Below are 24,920 nucleotides of genomic sequence, written 5' to 3'. Positions count from 1 at the left end.
TTGGCCCGTTGGGTTCTCACCTGAAGGATCACCCCTTCTGGCAGGGAAATTGTTGTTTTTCACCCCTCTGGCAGGGAAGTTGTTGTTTTTCCTGCTTGCTGCTCCTGCACATCCCCCTTGGTGCTCCCAAGCCCATGGAGCAGAGCAGAATGGTGTCAGAGTTGAGACAGTCACAATCCAAAGCAACACTGCATTTTCAGAAGGCTTCAAACTGTTTTTATTCCAGCCTGCATGCTTTTTATACATTCTTACAAACTCAGAAGTTTACACTTTACTCATTGGTCACGAGAGACAAACCAAGTGCTCATTGGAACAGGCAGTGGCAGGTTTCTCTTATTTATCCCTCTTTCTTTCTTGGTTTCTATGTCAATGACCTTGGTAGGAAATTCTTCCAGAGGTGAATGTGGATCCTCTGATCAAACTTCTCCCTGGCTCACAGAAGTCGCTGTGAAACCTCTTGCACAGAATGGGAGCCAGGTGAAGGGCTCAGCCCATGGAATGTGGGAAGAAGGAAGGGAAGGACTCTCCAGGTCTCCTCCCCGGCCCTGCAAGGCAAGCGTGGGGCTGCATCTCCCTCTAGTGACTTCTCTCAGCTGGTTCCTCAAGCAGCTCCTCCACCAGCAGCCACCAGGCAGGGCTGGTGCCACCAGCTCCAGGTGCCACACGCTGTCCCTGTCCCCATGGAGGCAAGGAGGAGCACGGAGCAGGCTCCAGGCAGGGCTGGTGGCCATGTGGGGCTGCTGGAAATGCTGCAGCTGCTCCAGGAGAGCAGCTCCAGGACCTCCACACCCACCCACACACCCACCCACCCAGCCTGAGGTGCTTTCACTGGTGCTGGGTGGAAAAGCGGTGGGATTTTGAAATGCAGGGAACTCTGAAGTTTCATTCCTTTTCCACAGTCGGTGTTAGTGTGTTGAGTGTAAGGATTTCTCCCAGAGTTGTAGTTTTCCCCCCTCCAAGGGCAGTGCCTGGGCTCTGCTGGAGGTTGCAGGGCTGACAGAGCCCTTGAGACCTGCAGGGACCATTCAAGGTGACAGCTGAGGACAGAGAGAGCCCTGTGCAAGTCACTGCCTTAAATTAAATTGCTGGAAGCATCCAGGAGGTTCCTCCGTGTCTGTCTCCCATTCCCAGCCCTCGGAGGTTTGCAGCTGCTCCAGTGGGAAGTTGTGTGGTGGGGGCTCCGAGCTCCCCTCTGACCTGCTGGCACCATTCCCCCAGGAGAACTCCAGGAGCCCTGGAATGTGCCGGAGCAGCAGAACCCAGAGGCTGAAGGGACACATCGATCCCTGCTGTAACTCTTTTAGTGATTGCTCTCAAGATTGGATTTCTGTCGTTAGGCTGTGGGCTCTGGGGTGAGCTCAGAGCCCTTCCAGGGCCTGAAGGGGCTCCAGGAGAGCTGGAGAGGGACTGGGGACAGGGGATGGAGGGACAGGACACAGGGAATGGCTTCCACTGCCAGAGGATGGATGGGATACAGAGAATCAGGAATTGTTCCCTGTGAGGGTGGGCAGGCCCTGGCACAGGTGCCCAGGTGTCCCTGGTGGAAGGTGAGTTCTGGTTTGCAGCTGGGTGCAGTCTCCTGCTCGTTCTGGATGAACTGTCCCAGAATTTGAGGGCTCCCGCCTGGTGCTCACAAGCTGTGCCCCGCATTGTTCCCCCAGCAGCATTCCTGCATGTGGGGAATGAGGAATTATAAAATCATTAAGGTTAGAAATGACCTCCAAGGCCATTGAGTCCAGCCTCTGACCAATCCCCACCTTGTCACCCAGAGCAGAGCACTGAGTGCCACGTCCAGTCATGCCCTGGACACTCCCAGGGCTGGTGACTCCACCACCTCCCTGGGCAGGCCATTGAGCAGGAAAGGGGGAAAAGTGAACCCTTCAAACTTCATTTTTTCCCTTCTCCCTTTTCAGAACTCCAGACTCACCAGTTCAGATTTGGCCCCAGGGCCACCTTGGCCATGGGAGGATGCCCAGGGGACTCTCAACCTCCAGCCTGATGGGAGTGCCCTGGCTTCTTTCTCTGCTCATGAGATGCCATCAGCTGAGGGGGAGGAGGAGGAAGAAGGCAGCCTTTCCATTGAGGATGAAGGCTTTGAGCTGCTGAACTCCACCTACAATAAAATCACCGGCCCTGGCAGGCCAGCGCTCAGGAGAAGCTCAGGTGAGTCCACGATTCTCCTCCTTTTCTCCAGCACAATTTCTGGGAATCTGACAGTGCTTCACCCACCCAGGAGCCTCCATCAAACCCCCCCGAGCAGCCAAGAAGGAGCGTGGCTCTGACCCCCGGGAGGAGAACATCACCACGGAGAAGCTGTCAGGGGACGCAGGCACGCGGCGGCTCCCGCCCGGCAAACCCCGCCTGGACCCCGTCCCCAAGGTGTCCCCACCAGCTCATCGGGGGGCTGCTCCCAAAGGAAACATCCCCAAAGGTCCCCTGAGGGCAGGGGCAGTGCTGGGTGTCCCAGAGCCTCCTCTTGGAGAGGGACACCCCGGACTGTGGGTGGCACGTGGACGCCAGGGCTGTGTGAAGCCGGGACCACCGGGGCTGCCGGGACCTCCCGGGCTGCCGGTGAGTGGAGGATGGGAGGGAGGGTGGGTGGTGGGAAAAGGCTGCTGAGGTAGGGGAAACAGCACAGGGAAGGCTTCCCCAGGATGGGGAAACCTTCCCCAGGGTAGGAAATGTTCCCCAGAGTGGGGAAACTTCCCCAGGGTGGGAAATGTTCACCAGGATGGGAAATGTTCCCCAGGGTGGGAAACCTTCCCCAGGGTGGGAAATGTTCTCCAGGGTGGGGAAACTTCCCCAGGGTGGGAAATGTTCTCCAGGGTGGGGAAACTTCCCCAGGGTGGGAAATGTTCTCCAGGGTGGGGAAACTTCCCCAGGGTGGGAAATGTTCTCCAGGGTGGGGAAACTTCCCCAGGGTGGGAAATGTTCTCCAGGGTGGGGAAACTTCCCCAGGGTGGGAAACCTTCCCCAGGGTGGGGAAACCTTCCCCAGGGTGGGGAACCTTCTCCAGGATGGGAAATGTTCCCCAGGGTGGGGAAACTTCCCCAGGGTGGGAAATGTTCCCCAGGGTGGGGAAACTTCCCCAGGGTGGGAAATGTTCCCCGGGATGGGAAACCTTCCCCAGGGTGGGGAAACCTTCCCCAGGGTGGGGAACCTTCTCCAGGATGGGAAATGTTCCCCAGGGTGGGGAAACTTCCCCAGGGTGGGAAATGTTCTCCAGGATGGGAAACCTTCTCCAGGGTGGGGAACCTTCTCCAGGATGGGAAATGTTCTCCAGGATGGGAAACCTTCCCCAGGATAGGAAACCTTCTCTGGGATGGGGAACCTCCTCCAGGGTGGGGAACCCTCCCTGTGCAGGCACGATGGGGCTGTGCATTGACCTTATGAAAAGGTTTTTGATATTCCTGGAGAATTCTTCAGAAACTTCGCTGAAACCTGGAGAGAAGATGTTTGCCTTGTCCTCCTTGCTCTAGAGATGGTCCCAAATCATTTAGCCAGACTGTGGGTTTTTATTTCACACTGGTCCAGCCCAGAATTAGGCCGAGGGGATCAGAGGGGACCAAGCCATCTCCTCCAGTCCCCACACAAACCCCTGCTCCCACCCACAGACCCAACTGGCATCGTTGGTTTTGGCTTCTTCACCCCCACATTGATGCCAGGTTCAAAGCAGAGCACTGAGTTTATCTTTTAATAAGTTCTGACTGTTTTTCAAGTCATTCAGTCATTGCAGAGGATGAAAAAAGGGAAATTTAGAAAAAAAAGGTAAACTTAGACTAGAGAAATATTTAGAGGAGTCACGTCTTCATTGAGGATGAAAAAAAAGGAAAATTGTAAACAAAAGGCAAACGAATTAGAAAAAGCTTTAGAGGAGTCTTGTCTTCATTGAGGAGTAGCTGAAAAATGGTTTTAAATATTTTTCCATGTTTGTTTACTCTGCCAAAATTATTCCCCTCATTTGGTTTTATTTTCTTAACAATTTCTTTAGGAAATTTTATTTTATTTTTTTTAATTTTTATTTCAAAGTGACCCTGGGCTCCTTCTCTTCCCTTTTCCTTCCATCCCTGTGGAAGTTGTGGGCTCTGCCCTGGGGCTCGGGGGGATCCTGCAGGGCCATTTCCATGGCTCTGTTTGAGGGACCTGGCACTAAATCCATCATCCCTGAGCCAGGCTTGGTTTAAATTTAGGACTGTTAACTTCCCCCTCAAGCCACCTCCTTGCTGCTGCAGCTCCTGCCTGCAAAAATAGAAGAAAATGGCAAAAGGAACAGATGCTGGAGGCTGAAAAAATCTCAGGAGCAGAGGAAACGTCACGACGTGTGACAGCCCTGCTGTCCCCCAGCAGTGGGGGGGAAACTGCTTTCCTCTGCTGGAGAAAGGCTGGAGATGGGGTTTTTGTCCTTGGTTCTGATGTCCTGGATGGAAACACCGGGACCAGAGCTCCATCCCAGCTTTAGGAGCTGACAGGAAAGATGGAAAAGGGCTCTTGAGGGCATAGAGTGGCAGGACAAGGGGAGTGGAAAAAGAGCTTGGAAAAACAGCATGGAAAAAGAGCAGGTTTACATGGGATATTAGGAAAAAATCTTTTCTCTGAGGGTGGGCAGGCCCTGGCACAGGGTGCCCAGAGCAGCTGTGGCTGCCCCTGGATCTCTGGCAGTGCCCAAGGCCAGGCTGGACAGGGCTGGGAGCAGCCTGGGACAGTGGGAGGTGTCCCTGCCATGGCTGGGGTGGCACTGGATGGGCTTTAAGGTCCCTTCCAGCCCAAACCAGGCTGGGATTCTGTGTAGCACTGAAGCTCAGTGGTGGCACGTGCCAGCCATGGCCAGAGCCATAAGATGTGCCCCAGCCTGGCAGCCTTCCCTAGGACTGAGGGCAGGGTCCCCATGGAGAGGGAACTGAGCCGTGGAGCTCCGTGGGCCTCAGATCTGGTGACCTTCAGGCTCAGAACAAAGCTGGTGTCTGGAAGTGAAGCTGTCAGAGCTGCAGCAGACACAGGCAGAGGCTGTCAGGTGACACCTTACAGGGAATTGCTGTCACCCCAAAAGGCCAGGATCTCCCACCTGGCTGGTTCTGCCTTGGTAGGCCCTGAAGTGGGGTCAGCCCTTGGCCGAAATGTGCATTTTTATCCAGATCACATCTCCCACCAGTTAAAAGCAGCAGATATTTTTGGCCTTGTCCAAACACCTATTGGAGTGTGGATATGATTCCATTTTAGTGGATTTTTTTTTTTCCCTAACACATTGCCTGTCCTCCCCAGGCGTCAGGAGATGTCCCCCTGCCTGCTCTGGGGTGTTGCTGTGGTTATGCAGGGTGGCACAGTTGAGCTGCTGGTGCCAGGGCAGGAGCAGCCAAACCAGGGGGCTCTTCCCTCCCCACCCTGGGTTTTGGGGTATTTCTTGGGGACTGGAAGCTGCTGGTTTGCTCTGAATGAGCCATTTCAGTCCCTGCTTCCCTGGGGCTGTGGCCCTGCTCACTCAGTCCCTGTGGGGTGTCCCCTTTGGGGTCCCAGCTCTGCTCCTTTGCCTTTCAGGGCTGTCCTGGCAGACGGGGACTGGTGGGACCCAAAGGAGACAAAGTGAGTACCCAGAAAAACAGGGCCGTGTCCAGTATGGGCTGTGGGGTCTGGGGCTGACACCACCGTGCTTTGGGTTGGTTTGGGGGTTTCTCATCCAGAGGGCAGTGGGAGCTCTGCAGCTGCAGGGCAGTGGACCTGTCTGTGGGTTTGGAAGAGGAAGGAACTGGATTTAGTTAAGCCCAGGCTCAGGATTAAGCCATGCTTGAGTTCTGAGGGAGTTTTGGGCACCACAATATGAAAAATGACATTGAGTTATTAGAGAGTGTTCAGAGGAGGGAGGCCACAAGGGAAGGGTCTGGAGGGCCCGTGAGGAGCAGCTGAGGGCACTGGGATTGCTCAGCTGGAGCAGGCTGAGGGCAGAGCTCCCCGGGGGCTGCAGCTCCTCCCGAGGGGCAGCTCCCATCTCTGCTCTGGGACAGGGACAGGAGCCAGGGGACGGCTGGGGCTGGGCCAGGGCAGCTCAGGCTGGAGAGCAGGAAAGGTTCTTCCCCCAGAGGGTGCTGGCACTGCCCAGGCTCCCCAGGGAATGGGCACGGCCCCGAGGCTGCCAGAGCTCCAGGAGCGTTTGGCCAGCGCTGCCAGGGATGCCCAGGGTGGGGTTGTTGGGGGGTCTGGGCAGGGACTGGGGCTGGGCTGGGCAATCCTTGGGGTTTCTTCCAGCTCAGGATATTTCTGATTCTGTGACTGAGCTGCCTGGACAAGCTGCTCTCTTCCCTTTGGGCTCTCAATGGGATGTGGAGCAGTGTCAGCTCAGGTCACCTGGAGGAGGGACACTGCTGTGTCCCAAAGCCCAGCCCCATTGCATATCCATGCAGTCATCTTGCAGGAACTGCATTTGTCCTGCAGCCCCAGGCTGCCCCCCCTGCCCAGCCCCTGGCACTGCCCTGACTCAGAGCCTGTGTCCAGCCCGTGCTAAATCCCTGCTGGTTTTAAGGAGCTGCCCTTGTCTCTGCAGGGATACCCGGGGGCCGTGGGGAGGACGGGCCCCCCAGGTGACCCTGGCCCAGCTGGCACCCCTGGTGTCCCCACCATTGTCCTCTGGAGGAACTCCAGGGAGGACTGGCAGTCATTCATGGTGAGTTACAGCTACAGAGGACAAGTGCTGCACTCACACCTCCCCAGCAGCGCCCTGCATCCCTGGGATGGGATGGGATGGGATGGGATGGGATGGGATGGGATGGGATGGGATGGGATGGGATGGCACAACATGGCAGGAAGGGTTTGCTGTGGCTGAGATTCCTCATTGTTGGGTGGGAGGTGGGGGCAGAGGGGACATGCCAAGGAGGGAGGTGCAGCTCGCTGGGGGTGGCTCTGTGGGTGGAATGGGATCAGTGTGTGCCCTGTCCCTCTGTCCCCTGTGACTGACCAGGACATCTTGGCCCCCCATGGTCCATCCATCACCTCCCTGGGATGGTTCTGCAGGACAGGGTCCAGGCAAGACCTGAGCCAGGCACGAGCAGCCCTTCTCCTGCTCTGTGCTGCTGATTACAAAGCCCCTGTCCTGTTTCCCACCCTGTCCCAGCTCCCTGCTGTGCCCCAGCCTTTGGCTCACGGGGTTTGTGCCCACCCAGCTCTCTCTGAGATGTTTTCTCACCTGACCCACTGGAGCAGGACAGGGTCGGTGGGGAGGCAGGAGAGCCTCAGCTGGATGCAAAGCTCCATGGGATGACTCCAAAACTCACTGAACAGCCCAGCCAGCCTCATCAAGAACTCCCAACTCCTCACAGCACAGCCACTGCTGTGATTAAGCTTAATTCTAAACTCCCTGTGGAGCCTGGCCTGGGCAGGGCAGCAGCTGAAGGCATTGGGTTTCTAAGTGCCCCAGGCACTTTTCCTGGGGCTGGGAATGCTCTTTGCTTTATCCTTGCGTGGCTCTGCTGTCCCTCCGGGCCCTGCAGTGTGGCACGATGCTATCAGTGGCTTCAGGGGCAGAGCAACGGGCTGGTGAGAGCTCAGGCTCTGCACTCGGGCTCTCCACAATGGCCCTGGGCAGGATATTTGAGTTCTCCACGGCTCGTTCACTGGGGGAGAGCCGTCATTGCATCCTCTGCTCCGGGGCAAATGCCCGGGATTCCGGGGAGAGGATGCAGCGGGAGGATCTCTGCTCTGCCAGCACAGCACACCCGGGGTGGGGATGGTGCTGGAGGAGGAGGAGGATGGTCCTCTGCTGGTCTGGATCTGAGCTTAAATTGACCTGCTGGGAATCCTTGGGGCAGACCTTTGTGGTTTTGGGTTGGACTGGATCAAAGCAGAGATCGGATTCCTGCTGGGAAGCGCAGGAGAGTTGATCATCTGCTGAAGTTTTGGTTCACCTGGAGAAGCTCCTTGTTCTCCCATCCTCCTGCTGCTCAGGGCAGGAGCTGTGCACCTCTCGGTGTGTGCAGGAACAAACAGGGATAGGACAGAGGCAGCTGGATGTCTCCATGCCAGGGATCCCCTTCCAGCAGGGCAGACCCCTCCCTGACCGATTCCTGCTCTCAGGGCACACCTCCAGCACCTGGCAGAGCTGCTCCCATCCTTTGCTCTGCAGTCAGAATTCCCTTTATTTTCCCCTTGCCTGTGTTTGCAAAGAGCCCTCAGGCCTTGCCCTCCTGCAGGCAGGAACAGCCACATCTACGGATGTTGCTGGGAGCTCCTTGGTGTCCCCAGCTGGGAGTGCTGGAGGGAACATGTCCTGTCTGTGCTCGGGAAACCAAAGCTGGAGAGATGCTGGGTTCTGGCTGTGGCCTCTGTGCTGTCCCCTGTCCCCTGGGCTCTGTGCTGTCCCTTGTCCCCTGTGCTGTCCCCTGGCTCTGTGCTGTCCCCTGGGCTCTGTGTGCTGTCCCCTGGCCCCGTGCTGTCCCCTGTTCCTGTGCTGTCCCCTGTCCCCTGTCACTGTGCTGTCCCCTGGCCCTGTGCTGTCCCCCGGCTCTGTGCTGGCCCCTGTCCCCTGTCACTGTGCTGTCCCCTGTCCCCGTGCTGTCCCCTGGCTCTGTGCTGTCCCCCAGCTCTGTGCTGTCCCCTGTCCCCGTGCTGTCCCCTGGCTCTGTGCTGTCCCCCAGCTCTGTGCTGTCCCCTGTCCCCGTGCTGTCCCCCGGCTCTGTGCTGGCCCGGTCCCCGCAGGGCTGGCCCGGTGCCGATCTCAGGGGAAGGCGGTGTCTGCCGAGGGGGCCGTGGGCCACCCCGAAGCCACGCAGGGCCACTGTGTCTGTGGCCCCGTGACCGCGGCGGTGCCGCCGGCGGCAGCGGGAAAACGCAAAGCCCAGGGCTGGGATTTGCTAATCTCAGCTGAGATAAGGCCGGGGTGGAACTGGCTGCTCTGGGGATGGGGCTGGCAGCCACAGCTCCGTGCTTTGGGGCCGTGCTGCTCGCAATCCCCGTGGTGTGGGGGATTTGGGCTGTCCTGGGGTTTGTTGTTGGCCCAGCCCATGGAAATGCAGGGCAGGGAAGGTGCCACTGCAGGAGGACGGGCTGGGAAAACGAGGGCTGTGCTGGCTGTCCCAGAGCGGCTGGCGCTGCTGTGCTGCTCTCAGCCTCTCCCGCTGCTTTCCCCTGGAAAAAAGCCTTTGTTGTTAACGGGAACGAAGGAAAAGCAGCTCAAGGCCGCTGTGATTCCAGCCCAAGCCCCTGCCCTGTGTTTGTGTTCCCCAAGTGCTGACAGATGTTGGCTTTGCCAAGAAGTTGTCTCGGTCTGGCTGGAGGGCAGGAACTGCTGCTGGCTTGTTCTGGAGCTGGCTTCAGCAGTGGGGAAGTCCCAGAGTCCTGGGAAGGAGAACTGGAGCTCCCACAGTTACTGGAGAGCTTCATCTGCAGTACCAGACTCCTTTCCTTTTATCCAGCCCCTTAAAAACAGGGGTCAGGCTGGGCAATGGGGCCTGGGAACCTCGGAGGGAAAGGAAAAATCGACCCTTGAGCAAAAAGAGGGAACTTTTAGGGATGTGCTGCTACTGCAGGGTTGGCATCTGCCATGGTGGGGGTGGCACAGCTTGGGGATGGCCATGGGGTGACTGCAGAGGGTAGCACAGGGTGGGCAGCCAAAGCTGCTCTGCCAGGCCTGAGCTGCTCCCCCCAGGGCTGCTGAAGGTTCCTCTGCCCTGAAGGTTCCTCTGCCCCGAAGGGTTCCTCTGCCCTGCTCCTGGGCTGGAGTTTTCCAGGAGCCCAGATCCCCGTGGCTGCTGCTCCCCATCCTCCCTCCCCTCCCCTTGTGCTGCTCCCCCCTCCCAGAGCTGCAGCAGCAGCAGAGCTCCGACTGTTTCCTGCTGGAATTGCAGAGCCCATTAACTGCTCTCCCCCTCCCTGGCATCTGCTGCTCTGAAATCCGAGTCCGTGTCTCACGTGGGATTTTTTTCCCTCTTTTTAAAATGTTGGATGAAATAATATCCTGTCCTGGGCGAATCGGAGTTCACCGATTCCTGAGACAAGGCAAAAGCATTGGCTGTGCTCCAGCCTCCTCCAGCAAGGTTTTGGGAGTGGATTTTGAGGGAAATGAGAACTGGCTGGACAGGAGGAGCGTGGTCCTGCCAGGGGCTGCACCATTCACCCACGGAAATCAATTTGGGATCAGCTGAAAGGAGCAGGGATGCCATCCATCACCTGGCCCAGAGTGCTGGTCACTGCTCAGAATATTTCCATCTCTTGAAAGCTCTGGGTTTATTTTCCTTCATGAGTTCCTTGGCTTTTCCCCTCTCTCCCCACTGGTAGTGGGGGGCAGATCCTTGGAGCAGGGGACAGGAGGGATTCCCCAGTGCCCTGGAGGTTGAAATTGGGGAGAACAGAGGAATGCTGCCCCTCCAGCTGCCTGGGATTGGGATGCTGGGTAAGGAAAGGGATTTCTGAGCCACTGATACGAGCCAGGATTTGGAGGAGCTGCCTGGACCATAGGTATGGAGTCACTGTGGGAAGGAGGAGGAGGAGGAAAGATGAGTTTTGCCCCCCTGTGTTGCTGGTAGCTGGAGATGGACATTTTATTTCCCAAAATTTGGGAAAACCTGGCTTGGAAGTGTGCAGAGAGGAGGCTGCACCAAGTGGTCTTAGGACCTTTATTTGGAAGGAAATATGATGGGATGAACTGGTTGGGATGGGATTAATCCACCCTGGGCATTTCAGGTGGATTTCCCCCTCTCTGTGGTCATCTGGTCTTCAGAAAAATTGGAAGTGCATCTGAGATTTGGCTGCTGGGAGCAGCAAGAGGAAAACCTACTTGGGATCTGCTCCTCTGGGTTTTCCAGAGGCTGGAGGAGATTCCCCACGTGGAGTAACCTGCAGGGTCAAACCAGCTGATTTTAGTTTAAAATCTGGCAGTCCCTGTGCTCACCACCACCACGTTTCTGACCTTGCCATGTTCCAAACATTTCTGGTGTCCCAGGGCTGCAGGGCACCATGGAGGAGCTGAATTTCACCAAACCCAGGAGAAGTGGGCTCTCTGCCTAATTTTCTACTGAAGTAGCTCCTTATTTCCTTCACCTTATCCTCAGATTGTCCTTCCTCCCATGCCTCGCATGCACAGTCTGAAATAAATAAACAAATTAAAGGAGTGGTTCATTGCTGCATCTTCCCAAGACAAGGAGATGCGAGCAAAAAGGGATTTGGGATTTTTTTTTTTTTAACATTTTGCTTTTCCCCCTTCATTTTTCTTCCAGCAATCATCATTTTACCAACTCCTGCACGCGGGCTGGCCGGTGAGTGCTGCTTTGGTCACTTTCAATTTGGATTTTTCCTCATTGGCAGCTGAGTTCTCCTTGCTCCAAGCACTTGATGTGTTTTACCAACGTTTGTTTTTTGTGGTTTCTTTTTAATCCAGAGAAAACCTGGAGCTCCTGGGCCCCCAGGACACCCTGGGAAAACAGGAGCACCTGTGAGTACCAAAGCCCTGTTGTCCCTTTGGTGGCCTTGCTGCCACCCTGGCTGCCCTGGGGACACTTTCAGGGTGGATGTCCCCAAGCACTCAGGCTGGGGCCGCTGCTGAGCTGTAATTAGGGGCTTTGGGATTGGGTTTCAAAGCAGCCTAATGGATTTCTTGTCTGCTTCCCACTGAAACCCGGGATGTTTGATATCCAGCTCCCAGGGTTGTCCTGGCAGCTGCAGCCCCTCCGCTCTGCCAGCTGAGCAGGGCTGGCTGCGTTTCCTGGGGCATCAGGTTCCAGCCCTTGGTTTTGGGGAAGGGACCATGTGGATCCCTCCCAGAGGCACAAAAACAAGGCAGGGAAGGGCTGGGGCAGGCTTTGTGTGGGGCCAGCCTGTGCTGGGGGGGTCTCAGCTCCATGCCCACTAGCTTGGCATTGCTGGGTGATGCTTCCCCCCCATCTGGCCATAAGGCAGAGGAAAAGAAGGCAAAATTCTCTGTCCTGTCCTGACAAAATTCTTTTGTCCTAAGGCAAAATTCTCATCCCATCAGGAACCAAAGCAGTGCAAAAAATGATCCGCTGCTGACTCCAAACCTGCCCTGGGCGCGGTGGGCAGGGTGGGGGTGCCAGGGATGTGAATTCTCCCACTCTGCCCTTCCCAATGTCACCTCTGGGCATTGCTGCTTGTCCTGCCAGCCTCCACAGGGCTCGGGGCAGGATGGGGGGACACCTCGGGTGACTCAGTCCCTGTTTGTGCACAGGGAGCCTGCGGAGCACCGGGAGAGCCGGGGGAGAAAGGCCAGCGGGGGTACCCGGTGAGTCAGGGCTGGGGGGGTGTGGGGACACTTGGGACAGGTTGATTGTGCCCTCAGGGCTGCCCTGGGACCCTCAGCAACCCTGCCCCTCTTGGATCAGCCCCTGCCTGCGTGAGGGAGAGTCGTGATGGGCTTGGGGACAGCTTGGGAATGGTGTTCCCGGTTTGGAGTGATGGGATCCATGCCCTGGTCCCCTCCCTGCTGTGCCAGGCAGGGGTGGCTCTGCACAAAGTCATTCTCCTGCTGCTCCTCTTGTGCTGCAGCGCCAGGGATGGCTCAGTCACAGCTCAGCACAGCCCCTTTGGGTGCTGCACACCTCTGGGTGATGCCCTCCCAAAGTCCCTTTGTCACCCCCTGGAACCGCCCCAGCTCTGCAGGGGACAGTGAGCTCTGCCTGTGCCCTCCATGGGGATCCCTCATGGGCTCCCATCTCCCCTGGGGTTGCCCAGCTCAGCTCCCTGTGGGATTTAGGTGCCCTGTGGGTACCAGGAAAGGAGAGCAATGTCCCACTCTCCCACGCCACTGCTCTGCAGCCTGCCTGAATTCAGGAGTGCACCGGGCTCGGGGGTAAAGCTGGAGCTTTAGCTGCTCATGGATCCTGGGGTGGATCTGCTCTGACTCCTGCATGTGGGAAAGGGTCAGGAATGGCTCTGAGGCAGGAGCTGAGGCAGGAGCTTTCACTCAACCTTCTCTCACTGCATTTCTTCTTCCCTGCCCTCCGTGCTGCTTCCTGCTGTGCAACCCCTGGCTCCAACTATCCCAGGGATTTGGAGGAGAACCTGGAAAGATCCACCTGCCCAACACTTGCAGCCCTTGGATGCACAGAGCTTTTCCCCAGCTCCAGAGCCAGAGGCAGGCAGAGCTCAGAGTTTCTTTATTGCTTTCATAATGTGGATATTTTAATTTTCCATGCTTGGATTTTTCTCCCCAGGGGGAACCCGGGCTCCAGGGCTTGCCAGGACGTGTGGGATACCCCGGCTCTGATGGTTTCCCTGGCTTGGATGGCAAACCTGGGCCCTGGGGGCTGCCAGGGGAGCAGGTGAGCCGTGGGCAGGCAGGGCCAGGAAGGCTCAGGATCAGGGGGAAGCTGGAGCTCCAAACCCTGGGCTGGAGACAGGGAGTTCCTAAAGCTGCCCTTCCATCTCTTGCCTCCTTTAGAATATTTCTCCTCATCCCCCAAACCAGGCAGGCCTCAGTTAGTGCCTCGAGGTTTAGATTTGCCAGGAATAAAAGGGTTGTGGGGCATCCCACATGGGCATTAAGGGGCTGGGATACCCAGAGCTGCAGCTCCTGGGTGGGGTGGGTCTGAGCAGCAGGGCTGGGCTGCTGCACCTGGACCTCCTCGTGGCAAATAACTGCAAATCCTGGAATGCCTTGGGTTGGAAGGGACCTTAAAAATCATCTCATTCCACCCTGTGCCAGGGGCAGGGACACCTTCCACTAGACCAGTGGCCTTGAGGGCTCAAAACTGGGAGGGTGAGCAGGAAATGAGAGGAATTCCAGAATGCCTGGATCGTGTCCAATCCAGGAATCTGGTTCCTTGGTGCCTGCCCTTGTCCAGACCCTGGCAGCAATCCCTGGGGAGTACAGGCAACGCCCCTGGGCTCGGGAGCTTTCTCAGGGGGGTTTAGAGGACAGGGACTGGAGGGTGCTGGAAAGTTTGGGGCTCTCAGCAGCTGCTGGGGAGCGGGGTGGACACGGGTGGCAGCCCCTCAGTGCCTGCCCTGCTCCTTCCTCCCCTTCCCAGGGCCTCCAGGGCTTCCAGGGTGACCGAGGGCTGGCTGGGGACAAGGGAGAAGAGGTGAGTTGGCTCTGCCTTGCACAGCCATGGGCACGATGAGGTGCCAGCCCCAGTCCCAGCAGTGCCAAACCCAGCACCTTTCACACTGGGCGCACTGGTACCAGCACTGCTCCTGCAGCTCCTCCCCAGGGCTTTGTCAGCCAGGATGGAAAATGTCCATAAAACAGTGAATGCTGGTGGTTTGTCACCCTTTAATTTTTTAATTTTCCATCACTTAGTCTTCTTCAGGCCAACATTTTTAGAGCTGCCCAGGAGATTTTTGGGCTCCTCCAAGGTCTGATCATCCTGGTGGGTTTGAGACCTAATTTCTTCTTTTTGCTGCAGCAGTCCCACGTGGGTTATCAGATCCCTGTTCTGGGCCTCACTTTGTGCCCTCCTGCCTGTGCAGAGCCCTGTGCCAGCCCTGTGTCACTGCTGTGGGTGACACGGTGCCCCAGGAGCTCAGGGAGGCGACACCGTGCTGGGCACCAGCAGCCAGGCTTTGCCCCATGTAGCACAACCTTGAGGGTCCCCATCCTCCTGTCCCACCCTGATTGTGTCCTTTGAGGCACAGCAGCCACAGTTTAACTCCTGGTGGCCCAGCTGGGGCTCATCCTTGTTCCCATTTCATCCTTGTTCCTTTTCAGGGTTTCTTGGGAGACCCTGGACCAGCTGGGGACAAAGGAGAGAAGGGAGTGAAGGTGAGGGTGGCTGTCCCTGCCCCTCACAGCCCTGCCAGGGCGGGCAGGGGTCTCTCCTTCCCTGCCACAGCCCCCCAGCCCCAGGTCCTGCTCTCCTCCATCACTCAGGCTGCTCTTGGCTTTTCCAGGGGGTGAAGGGAGAGAATGGGCTGCCAGGTCCTGCAGGGCTCCAGGTGAGTTCCCTGGGGAGCTGGAGGTGTCCCACACCCTTCCCTCCATGCCCTTTGCCTGCCCCCTGTCCCTCTCTGCGATGTCCCCAAGCTCCAGCCCACGCTCTCCTGGCTTTGGCAAAGCCCTCGTGGGCTCTGTGTTGTCCCTGCCCCTCTTGTGAGGGAGGGGACAAAGGCAGTGTCACCTCAGGCTGCTGACACCTCATTCCTGGCTTCTCTCCCAGGGCCTGGCGGGGCTGAAGGGTGCCATGGGCTTCCAGGGCCCTGCAGGGCCAGAGGTGAGTGGATTTTCCTTCTCTGTGCCCTCCCCAAAGGGGTGCAGGAGTGGGGATTCCCACTGGGAAGAGGGGTCTGAGCAGAGATTTGCACCCAGGCACGTTGGGGTCTTGCCTCCAGCATTTCCCATCCTTGTTCTGGCTGGGAACGAGGAGAAATGAAGAGAAAGGAGCTGTTCCAGAGCACATTGGGATTTATTTTAGGTGGCCACCTCCAGCTGAGATGAATCCCAGGCTGGCAGCACCTGGTTTTTCCAGGCTGCTCTCAGCATATGCATAGCTCAGTGCTCCCACATAACTGGGAGACATCCCGTCCAGGAGAGGGTTGGAAAAGGCTTTGAAAGGAGAACTGAAGTGGTTTGGTGGTGAATGGATGAATTCTCAAGTGTGAAAGGGAGCTGGGGTTGGTCAGCAAATGTTCGAGGGGGTGTCAAGCAGCTGATGTGAAGAAATGTGAAAAATGATGTGAAGAAAAAGGGGGATTTGGGCTGAAGGAGAGAAAGCAAAAAAAAAGGCTTTTTTTTCTCTCCTGCTGCAGGGAGAAGATGGCTCAGTGGGTCCCCCGGGCCCTCCTGGCCCCGTGGTGAGTCTCAGGGTTTGGCACAGATGGAAGGTGAGGCAGCAGAGCTGCTGCTGCCCCGAGTGCCACTTCATCCCTTGTTCTAATTTACACCTGAAACGCTGCATTTGGTTAAAACCATCCCTGGCAGTGGGGGGAGGAATGCAAAAGGACCAGTGGTGTTAAAACTCACCAGCAAAGCCCTCCAGCATCCCCAGTAGCCCCGGGATGCTCAGAAGTCCCTGTCCCACCTGCCCTGTGGGGCTGAGCAGGGTCTTGCCTTGCAGGGAGAGCCCGGCCAGCCGGGATCCGTGGGATGCCGAGGCATCAATGGCTCTCAGGTGGGTGTGCCCCGGTGCCCATCCTTTGCTGTTTGGGATTTTGCCGTCGCTGCTGCGCTCACCCCGCCCCTGCCCTGCTCTCTCCGCAGGGGGAAATGGGCCCTCCTGGGATGGCCGGACCCCGCGGCCCCAAGGTAGGTGACCCCGGGGTGGGAGGCTGTCCCAGGCTCACCCCGCCTGGAGGGGTGCGTTAAAAACCCACCCCAACAGCTGCAGAGGCTGGCTCAGGGCTGGGAATCCTTTCTGTAGCCCTCAGTGTGCCATAAGCTGGGAACTCTGGAGCTCCTCAGCGGCTGGGAATTGCCAGGAGAGGTTTTGATGCTAACGGCAGCTCCTGTCCCCCCTCTGCAGGGACCCCAGGGCTTGCAGGGCAGGCGTGGCCCCCCCGGCCCCAGGGGCTCTCAGGTGAGTGGTGCTGTCCTGGGCTGGGTGCATCCCCCCAGTTCTCTTCCAGGAGCTGCTGGCATCTGTCCCCCATGTATTTGGGAAGTGGATGTGAAATCCTTGACCTTGGGGGTCCTGGTGGCCCCCCAGGAGTGGGTGGGTGGTGTGGTGTTCACATTCTCTGAACAGAGACAGACATGATTCTCCCTCCCAGGATTTTTCCTGGGAAGTTGTGAAATGCAGTGAGAAAGCTCAGAGAAGGAAGAAAACAATTCTTATCTCTATTGGCTGCTCCTGTTGTTTGGCACATGTGGAATGTGTTATGGAGATTGTTTACCCAAGAGTGATTTGCTAATTGGACACAGTGATGGTTGTGTGGATTGATTGGCCAATTGGGTCTGGGTTTTTTTCTTTAGTATCTTTTTAGTATGATATATTTCTAGTATAGTATTAATTGAATATAATTTAGCCTAATAAAAGCAATTTATTCAGCCTTCTACAACATGGAGTCAGAGCACATTATTCCCCCTTCAAGGGTCACTGCTTCGATCGGGTGGGAAGGGCTGTGTCCCCTGGGTGGGGACACTGTCCCTGAGGTGTGAGGCAGCTCCTGGGCAGGCTCCTGTGGGCTGGGGTCTCATCCCCAGAGCAGGACAGGGAGCCACATCCCTCTTCTCCCAACATCTCCCTGCCTTTGCTTTTCCCAGGGTCCAGCAGGGCTGGAGGGATCCACAGGTCCCAAAGGAGACACAGTGAGAGCGTTTTTCTGGACCTTGGTGGGGATGAAGCCCAGCTTGGAGGGATTTCCCCTCAGGGACCTGACATATGGGGCTGAGAGGGTCCTTGTTCCTGTTTTTGGAGGGGAGAGGGGGCAGCACTTCCAGCTGATCTCCCAATGCCACCTGGTCACCCCGGGGAGGGGACGTGGAGGGGCTGGGTGCTGGAATGAGAGCCCCCTGCACTCTGGGACAGGGTCAGGAGCCAGGGAACGGCTGGGGCTGGGCCAGGGCAGCTCAGGCTGGAGAGCAGGAAAGGTTCTTCCCCCAGAGGGTGCTGGCACTGCCCAGGCTCCCCAGGGAATGGGCACGGCCCCGAGGCTGCCAGAGCTCCAGGAGCGTTTGGCCAGCGCTGCCAGGGATGCCCAGGGTGGGGTTGGTGGGGGTCTGGGCAGGGCCAGGGGCTGGGCTGGGTCATCCCTGGGGTCCCTTCCAGCCTAGGACAGTCTGTGATTCCAGGATTCCTCCTGCAGGGTGCAGACGGTGCCCCTGGGGTGAGGGGACAGCTGGGACAGGAGGGCCCTGGGGTAAGTGCGTGGGAAGGGGGTGGCTGGATGTGGGGTGCTCTCATCCTCCCCCTGACAATTCCACAAAATCCTGCAGGGAATCCCATTTCCCCAGCTTCCCACAGGGCTGGTGGAGATGCCAGCCACATCCCTGTGGCCACAGTCCCCATCCCCAAAGCTCCTCTTTTTATTCTCGATTGTTATTCTTTCCCTGTGGATTTAGCAGCAGAGATGGCCCAGCCCTGCTGATTCCTTCCCTGGGACACCCTTTTCCCAAGGGATTTGGGTGCTCAGGTGCCCTTTCCAGAGGCTTGGGACAGCCTGAGCTTCCTCCTGCCTGGCCCAGGTGTCCCTTTCTGTGTGCTGGGACCCCAAGCCACAGAGCTGAGAACTGGGGCAGGGGTGGGATGAGGGGTGGGATGTGGGGGGTGCATTTTGGAGTCGAACAAGGTCCTCATCCTCATCTTAGGGGCAGCCTTGGGAGGGTTTTTGACTCTCCTGGTCCCTTTTTGGGGAAAAAATCCCACTGGGGCATCTCAGCAGCAGCCCTTGTAGAGCCAAAGTGGTGCCCCCATTTCCAGCCCATCCTGTGCTGTGGGTAGTTTGTCACCTCCAGGAGCACACACAATGCTTCCCTTGGTGTTTTTCTTTTTACCTTGCATTCTCTGTCTCTCTGAAGGGTTTTCTTGGCCTGCCAGGTGCAAAAGGCACCCAAGGAGAGCAGGTGAGTGATGGCATCCATGGGATCCTGCTTTGGAAGCAGGGGAGGCGAGGCAGAGCAGCCCAAAGCTGCGGCTCCGCGTTCCTTATGTGTGCTTGGACTTGATGTTTGAGTAGGTGCCAGCTGGAGCTGTTTGGGAAGGCAGAGCTGAGCTTGGGCTCCTTTTGCTGTAATAAGAGGAGTTTTCAGGCTTGGGAGTGTCCTGAGGAGTCACCTGCCTTTGGGAGCTCCGGGAGGCGGGAACGCTTTGGCCTGAGCTAAAGAACACAGCAGTGAGGAGGAGACACTTGGCATTGTTTTGGTGGTGCCAGAGATGCCACCACCAGCTGGGAGCTGGCACTGGCACTGCCATGGGCTGCTGGCCTTGGTTTGGTGGGGATTGAACCCAGAAGTCCCAGAGCCAGATCCAGCAGGTCCCTGCTCCCAGCTCAGAAAGGCCCATCCAGAGAAAAGCCCTGAGTGGAACAGGGCAAAATTCTCTTTCTTTGGTGCTGGGGTCAGAGCACAGCTTGCACCAGGGGTTCCTCAGTGTAACCTCCACTGCTGCTGCTCTTGCAGGGCTGCCGAGGTCCGGGTGGAGCCAAGGGAGATCTGGGAGCCAAAGGAGGCAAGGTACCAATTCCTGAGCCTGTGGTGCCTCCAAATGCCACCTGGAGGTCCCTGGCCACCCTGGGGAGGGGACATGGAGGGGCTGGGTGCTGGAATGAGAGCCCCCTGCACTCTGGGACAGGAGCCAGGAATGGCTGGGGCTGGGCCAGGGCAGCTCAGGCTGGAGAGCAGGAAAGGTTCTTCCCCCAGAGGGTGCTGGCACTGCCCAGGCTCCCCAGGGAATGGGCACGGCTCATGGAGCTGCTCCTTGTGTTGCTCAGATGTGCTTTGCCCAGCTGTGGGTGGGTGTGGCTGCCCGAGGAGCCTGGGCCCTGCTGGGTTTGGGGGTCTGTGAGGGCCAGGCAGCCCTTTTTGTGCTGATCCCACCACCTGATCCATCCTCCCCTGCTCCTTCTCGCTTTGCCCGTTTAAACAATGTCTTTCCCCATTTCAGGTACCCCAGGGATGCTGGGGGAGGAGGGTTTGGGGTGCCCACGCCTGCCAGTGATGGGTTCTCCAGGGGAATTCCTGCCCGTGGATCCGGGAATTGCTGTCCCTGCTTTGTGACACTCAGTGTTTTGTTCCTCCAAGGGCCCACGAGGAGCACAAGGAGCAAAAGGCCCTCCAGGAACCCGGGGCCAGGGGGGCTTGCAGGGCTTCCCCGGCCCCCGAGGGGCTGCAGGGCCACGGGGACCAGACGTGAGTGCCACTGCTGGGATGGAGTGTCACTGGGGAGGGGAGCACACGTGTGTCACAGCGTGGGGACAGCCCTGAGGGGGCAGGCTGTGCTGATTTATGGGATCTCTGCTAAAGGATGCCTTTAACAGCATCAGCCATGGGGAGCTTGGCCCAGAGCCCCCAGCCTTGGGGCTGCAGGTGCCCCCAACACCCAAACTGAGCTGTGCTCTGCCTGCTCCACACCTCTGCACCCCAAAATTCGCTGCTGGGTTCACTGGGCAGAGGATTGCCAGCCCTCCCCTGCTGCCCCAGCCCGAGCAGCTCTGCAGGATCCTGCTGAGTCCCTGCTCTGGGCCAGCTCCTGTGCAGCTTTTGGGAGCAGAGGGTTTGTGGATTGCTCATTTTTGCCCCTCTCTGACTCCTGCCAGGCTCCCTGCTCCTGGAGCCTGTGCTGGCAGCCTGAAGGGCTTTGGTGTGTGCCCTGAGAGAGCTGTCTGGGAGACTGAACCCACCTCCAGATCCGTGTCTGAGGCTGGCTGCTGATCCCTAGTGATTCCCAACTTCTCAGGAAAAGGAGGATTATTTTCCCACCCACCTTTCCAGTCTGCAGGGGACGCCCTCCCACTCCCAGGGCTTTTGGGATACCCTCCTGGATCTGCTCTTTTGCTCTCCAGGATGAGTAACAGCTCCTCCCACCTCTCCAGGAGCTGGGGATGCAGCAGGAATCCTCTCCTGCCTTGTCCACCCTCCCAGGCAGCGCTGCTGGCACAGGGGCTGGAGCAGGCAGCAGCCGTGGCACAGCAGTCCTTGGAATTGCCTTTAATTTGTCCACCAGGAAACAAAAATATCCAACCATGTCGTTTTGGGCCGCACCAAACTGCTGAGATTTTTCTTTCTGCCTGGTTTTCTAGCCCTGGGGGATGGGGAAGTCCCCATTCCCACCAAAGCTCAGCTGGTGCCATTTATTAATGTCACCTGTGGTCACACTCGCAGTGCTTGTCCCTACACCACCAGCAGGCTGGTGACTCCCCCGGGATCAGGGGCTGTGTTTTCCCTGGATCATTCCTCCCCTCTCTCCTGGCAGGGGGAAGAAGGTCAGATTGGCCCTGCAGGGCTAAACAGCAGCGAGGGACCCAAGGTCAGTGCCAGAATTTGCTGCTTTCCCATGGGCTGCCCACTTCCTTGCGTGGCAAACAGGGATGTGCCCACCCTGCCAGGGTCCCAGCACCCAGGGCCACCATCCTGGGGGGGTCTCCAGCCTCTTGTGCCCCTCCCTGTGCATGGCATCCCCCTGACCTGCCCCTATAGATTTGCCATGTCTGTGTTTTCCTTTGTGTGGATTTTAGGGATGTCAAGGACCTGATGGCCCCAAGGGAAGCCCAGGACCGCGGGGAGCCCGGGTAACTAACGGGGTGCTGGAATTTGGGGCTGGATCTTGGAGCATCTTTGGCTGTGGGGGATTGAAACAACCCTGGATTGAAACATGCCTTGCTTGGCTTGGGAAGTGTTGGGCCAGAGCACATCCTTCAGGCACAAGATTTTCCTCCAGATCTGCAGCTTTGCCGCTGGCAGAGGGATGGTTTTGTGATTCCTGCGGTTTTCCAGGGCCGTGTGGGGCAGCGTGGGCTGGTTGGAGTCCCTGGATTGCCTGTAAGTAGAGGATATCCCACATCCCTGGGCTGCCATGGGGAGCTGCTGGCTCTGGGACATGGGAGCAGCATCCTGGGATGTGGCCAGACCAGAGGGTCAGGAATTTGAGCAGGAAAAGTTGGGATGAGCATCTCAGGCTGTGGCACGTTGCTTTTTGACAAACCACCTGCCCAACACCACGAATGCTGAGCACAGAAAATTCCGGGAAAGAACTTTATAAGGAAGCTTTGTTATTCAGAGCTGAGGCTGGTGAAGGAGCCAGGAATAAATAGCTGGGGCAGGAGGAGGGAAAACCCAGCCGAGGTGTTCCTGGTGGGAACAGCTTCCCTCCCACGTGGATGTTATTTCCCATCCCAATGGATGGAGCAGGGAGGAGCTGCCGGAGCTGCGTGGGACGAGCTGTGCACGGAGGAATGCACAGCTCCACCGGCAGTGCCACTGCTGATGTCCCACACTGTCACCCTGCAGGGTGGCCCTGGGGCTGGGGGAGCCCTTGGTGGGGCCACCCTGAGACAAAACTCTCCTTGCAGGGCTCGCGGGGCGTGCCGGGAGCGGAGGGCGCAGAAGGAAAGCCTGGTACACAGGTTCCCATCCTGCATCTGTACTTGCCTGGGGACAGGGTGCTGGGACGTGTGGGCAGGGGCAGCTGAGCCCATGGGGACACTTCCCAACCTCCCATCCCGTGGCCATAAGGGACAAAACCTGATACCATCAGTGGGGACACTTCCCAACCTCCCATCCTCGTGGCTGTGTGGGACAAGACCTTGATACCGTGGACGTTGCCATGATGGGGACTGGGAGAGGCTGTTCTGCTTCCTCACCCTTGTCCTCACCCTGCAGGGCCACCCAGGGATCGTGGGCAGCCCAGGCAGGAGGGGACCAGTGGTGAGTACAGCTGATTTCTGGCTTTCCATCCCTCTGCTCAGCTTTATCCCTTTGGGAATGTGCCTCCAAAGCATGTCCATGGGCAGCTGGAGGGTGCTCCTCTGGGAATCCTGCTCAGGGGGGAAGCACTGGGAACAGGGCAGTGGGATTTCCCACCCCTAGCACTGCTAGCCTGAACAAATCCAGCAGCAAGACTGGGGCTGGCAGCACGTTTTCCGTTCTGCAGGATATCATATATTTATCTTTGCTCTGAAATTAAAAGAAATAATTAAAAAATAAAAATCTGCTGCTCCCCTCAAAAAAGAGGATGAAAACTGGGTCAGAGACACACCTGAGTGCTGCCAGCATCACACAGAGTCTGGGGCACGGGTGGGCGTTGTGTCTGTCCACTCACAGCTGTAGTGATTCCATGAGGAATCCAGGAGCTGGATTTGAAGGAAAAGCCCCAGTGCTGCCTTGTCCAGGCTGGGCCCTTCACCTGTGCTTTGGGTGGGGCTCAAACCCAGGGCTGAGTCTCTCCATCCTCCTCTCCTTCCCTCCCTCCATGGCTCCTCTGCTGCCCTTCCCTCCAGGGATTTGCTGGTTTGCCAGGGGCCCGTGGGCACGCCGGAACTCCTGGATCCATAGTAAGGAAAAAAAAAAATATTCCTCTGCATGAAGTGTGTGTTTTTGTAGGTGGGATGTCAGTGGGGCTGGTGCTGCTGGTGGGGAATGTGGGACCTTCCTTGGGAATCAGGGCATCTGTAGGATCTGATCTTAGCTGGTTGATAAAACACATTTAAAAGCCTCAGTGGTGGAAATAACTGGGGCTAGGGAAGAGCAAAATCATTCCCCCAAGGAATCAGCCTGCTCCAGGAACTGTGCAGCCTTCCTGAGCCTGGCAGGGTGTCCATGGGGAATGGCAGCTCATGGAAACCCTCCGTGGCTGAGCAGGAGCTGCCTCTGGGTCCTGGGAGGACATCCCAGTGGCAGAGGGTGGCACAGGTTCAGGGGGAGGGTGCTGGCACTGCCCAGGCTCCCCAGGGAATGGGCACGGCCCCGAGGCTGCCAGAGCTCCAGGAGCGTTTGGCCAGCGCTGCCAGGGATGCCCAGGGTGGGGTTGTTGATGGTCTGGGCAGGGCCAGGGGCTGGGCTGGGTCATCCTTGGGGTCCCTCCAGCTCAGTGACCTGGGATGGAGACCTGGAACAGCTCCTGCAGCTGGAGCAGCTCCTCCCTGAGAGCTTGCACTCAGCTGGGCTTGGTGGTGATGTTGGGAGCAAGGATTGTCACCTTCCCTGGTGACAGCCCTGCCAGCCATGGGGGCTGGTGTGCAGGAGCCACCAGGACCAGCCACAAAGGCCGAGTTTGCCCCCTGTGACCCTGTTGGGCCCAGGTGACCCCTGGCCATGAGCTCGGGGCAGCAGTGAGGGCTCGGGGGGCTCGTCTGCTCTCAGCCTTTGACTGACACCTCCTCCCCAAATAATCCCAAAGGGCTCTCCAGGAAAGCCTGGACCTGATGGAGACCCGGGTTGCTCGGGCCCAAAGGTGAGAGCTGGGTTTGGGGGGGGCTGGCTGGGGAGTGATGGTGGAGCACAGCCCCCAGAGACTGCCCTGGGGAGACCTGGGGGGATCCCATGGACCCAGGCCAAGGGCTCCTCACATCCCATGGGATCACTGAGAAAGGGAGGGTGCCTGACTGCATCCCCAGAGTGGGGTTTGCTAATTCTCTTGTTTTGCCTGCCAGGGGCTGGCTGGGAAGCCCGGCTTGGAGGGGCCACAAGGACCTGTGGGCACCTATGTAAGTGATGGAGCTGCCCACAGAGGGGACACGGCGGTGGCCAGACTGGGAGGAGGCTGCAGCAGCCTCCAGCTGGGCACCCACCATCCTCCCAGAGCTCCTGCCTTTCCCTCAGCCACCTTCTCCCAAAAACACAGAGATGCCAGGCAGCCCCAGCTGCCTCCTAACCCCGAGCTCTTCCCAGGGCTATCCTGGACCTGCTGGAGACCGCGGGAGGTTGGGACGCAGGGGAGACAAGGTAGGGATGGGACACCCACTCCAGCACTGGAAGCATTTTTGGGATGAGTTTGAAGCCAGTGGATGGGTTTGGAGGTGTCCATAGCCTCCACCAGCCATGGTGGGAGGAGAACAGCTGGATCTGTCTCCCACAGCAGGTGAACCATTGGCACTCCAGCACCTCCTCTGCCCCAACACCTCCAGATTGTTCTCAGAGCTGGATTTTGTTTGTTTTGTTGTGCTTTTTAATGAGGTTTTTGTGTTAAAACATACAGAGGAAAGGAAATCTTTCTTGCCTCCTAACAGGGAGAAAGGGGAGCTCAAGGTCCACCAGGATTTCCAGGAAAAGCTGGTCCAAAGGTAAGCACTGTTTGCTGCTGTTCTGGGCAGCTCCAGCCCCTGGAAAGCGCCAGGCAAGTTCTCCCTGCTGGGCTGGGAATGGGGAAATGGGAAAGCTTTGCCATGGGGAACTTCTGCCAGTGCTGCAGTTCAATTGGCAGGGGGCTCAGCCAGGGCTGTGTCACTGCTGGTGACACTGCTCTTGTCCCCCAGGCCCTGCCAGGTCCCCCTGGTCCTCGTGGTGCTCCGGGCTCCCAGGTAGGGCTCTCCTTGCTCCCTGTATTCCTGGCTGCTCCGATCCCTCTGCATGGATGTGTGACCTGCAGTACACCCCCTGTGCTGCCTGCAGCACGGATCCA

At 57.9% G+C, this 24,920-nt stretch overlaps 1 protein-coding gene across 1 annotated transcript in view; it reads left to right on the top strand.

Annotated features, from left to right (window-relative positions):
- The window catches only part of LOC128798726 (collagen alpha-1(I) chain-like), an 85,089-nt gene that overhangs the window by 47,888 nt on the left and 12,281 nt on the right, over positions 1-24,920 (top strand). Inside the window, exons 7-38 of the mRNA XM_053962504.1 lie at positions 1,914-2,163; positions 2,234-2,571; positions 5,533-5,577; positions 6,533-6,652; positions 11,196-11,234; positions 11,357-11,410; positions 12,161-12,214; positions 13,146-13,253; positions 13,962-14,015; positions 14,642-14,695; positions 14,824-14,868; positions 15,090-15,143; positions 15,679-15,723; positions 15,987-16,040; positions 16,130-16,174; positions 16,392-16,445; positions 17,132-17,176; positions 17,674-17,727; positions 18,386-18,430; positions 18,986-19,039; positions 19,607-19,714; positions 20,778-20,831; positions 21,040-21,093; positions 21,299-21,343; positions 21,874-21,927; positions 22,184-22,228; positions 22,801-22,854; positions 23,700-23,753; positions 23,953-24,006; positions 24,191-24,244; positions 24,529-24,582; positions 24,775-24,819. Of these exons, the coding sequence (XP_053818479.1) occupies positions 1,914-2,163; positions 2,234-2,571; positions 5,533-5,577; positions 6,533-6,652; positions 11,196-11,234; positions 11,357-11,410; positions 12,161-12,214; positions 13,146-13,253; positions 13,962-14,015; positions 14,642-14,695; positions 14,824-14,868; positions 15,090-15,143; positions 15,679-15,723; positions 15,987-16,040; positions 16,130-16,174; positions 16,392-16,445; positions 17,132-17,176; positions 17,674-17,727; positions 18,386-18,430; positions 18,986-19,039; positions 19,607-19,714; positions 20,778-20,831; positions 21,040-21,093; positions 21,299-21,343; positions 21,874-21,927; positions 22,184-22,228; positions 22,801-22,854; positions 23,700-23,753; positions 23,953-24,006; positions 24,191-24,244; positions 24,529-24,582; positions 24,775-24,819 (2,286 nt within the window). The remainder of the gene's footprint in view (positions 1-1,913; positions 2,164-2,233; positions 2,572-5,532; positions 5,578-6,532; positions 6,653-11,195; positions 11,235-11,356; positions 11,411-12,160; positions 12,215-13,145; positions 13,254-13,961; positions 14,016-14,641; positions 14,696-14,823; positions 14,869-15,089; positions 15,144-15,678; positions 15,724-15,986; positions 16,041-16,129; positions 16,175-16,391; positions 16,446-17,131; positions 17,177-17,673; positions 17,728-18,385; positions 18,431-18,985; positions 19,040-19,606; positions 19,715-20,777; positions 20,832-21,039; positions 21,094-21,298; positions 21,344-21,873; positions 21,928-22,183; positions 22,229-22,800; positions 22,855-23,699; positions 23,754-23,952; positions 24,007-24,190; positions 24,245-24,528; positions 24,583-24,774; positions 24,820-24,920) is intronic.

This window comes from Vidua chalybeata, chromosome 21 (genome assembly GCF_026979565.1).
Source record: "Vidua chalybeata isolate OUT-0048 chromosome 21, bVidCha1 merged haplotype, whole genome shotgun sequence".
Classification (NCBI taxonomy): Eukaryota; Metazoa; Chordata; class Aves; order Passeriformes; family Viduidae; genus Vidua; species Vidua chalybeata.
Note: the sequence above shows the minus strand (reverse complement) of the source record. Positions and strands in the feature narration are given on the sequence as shown.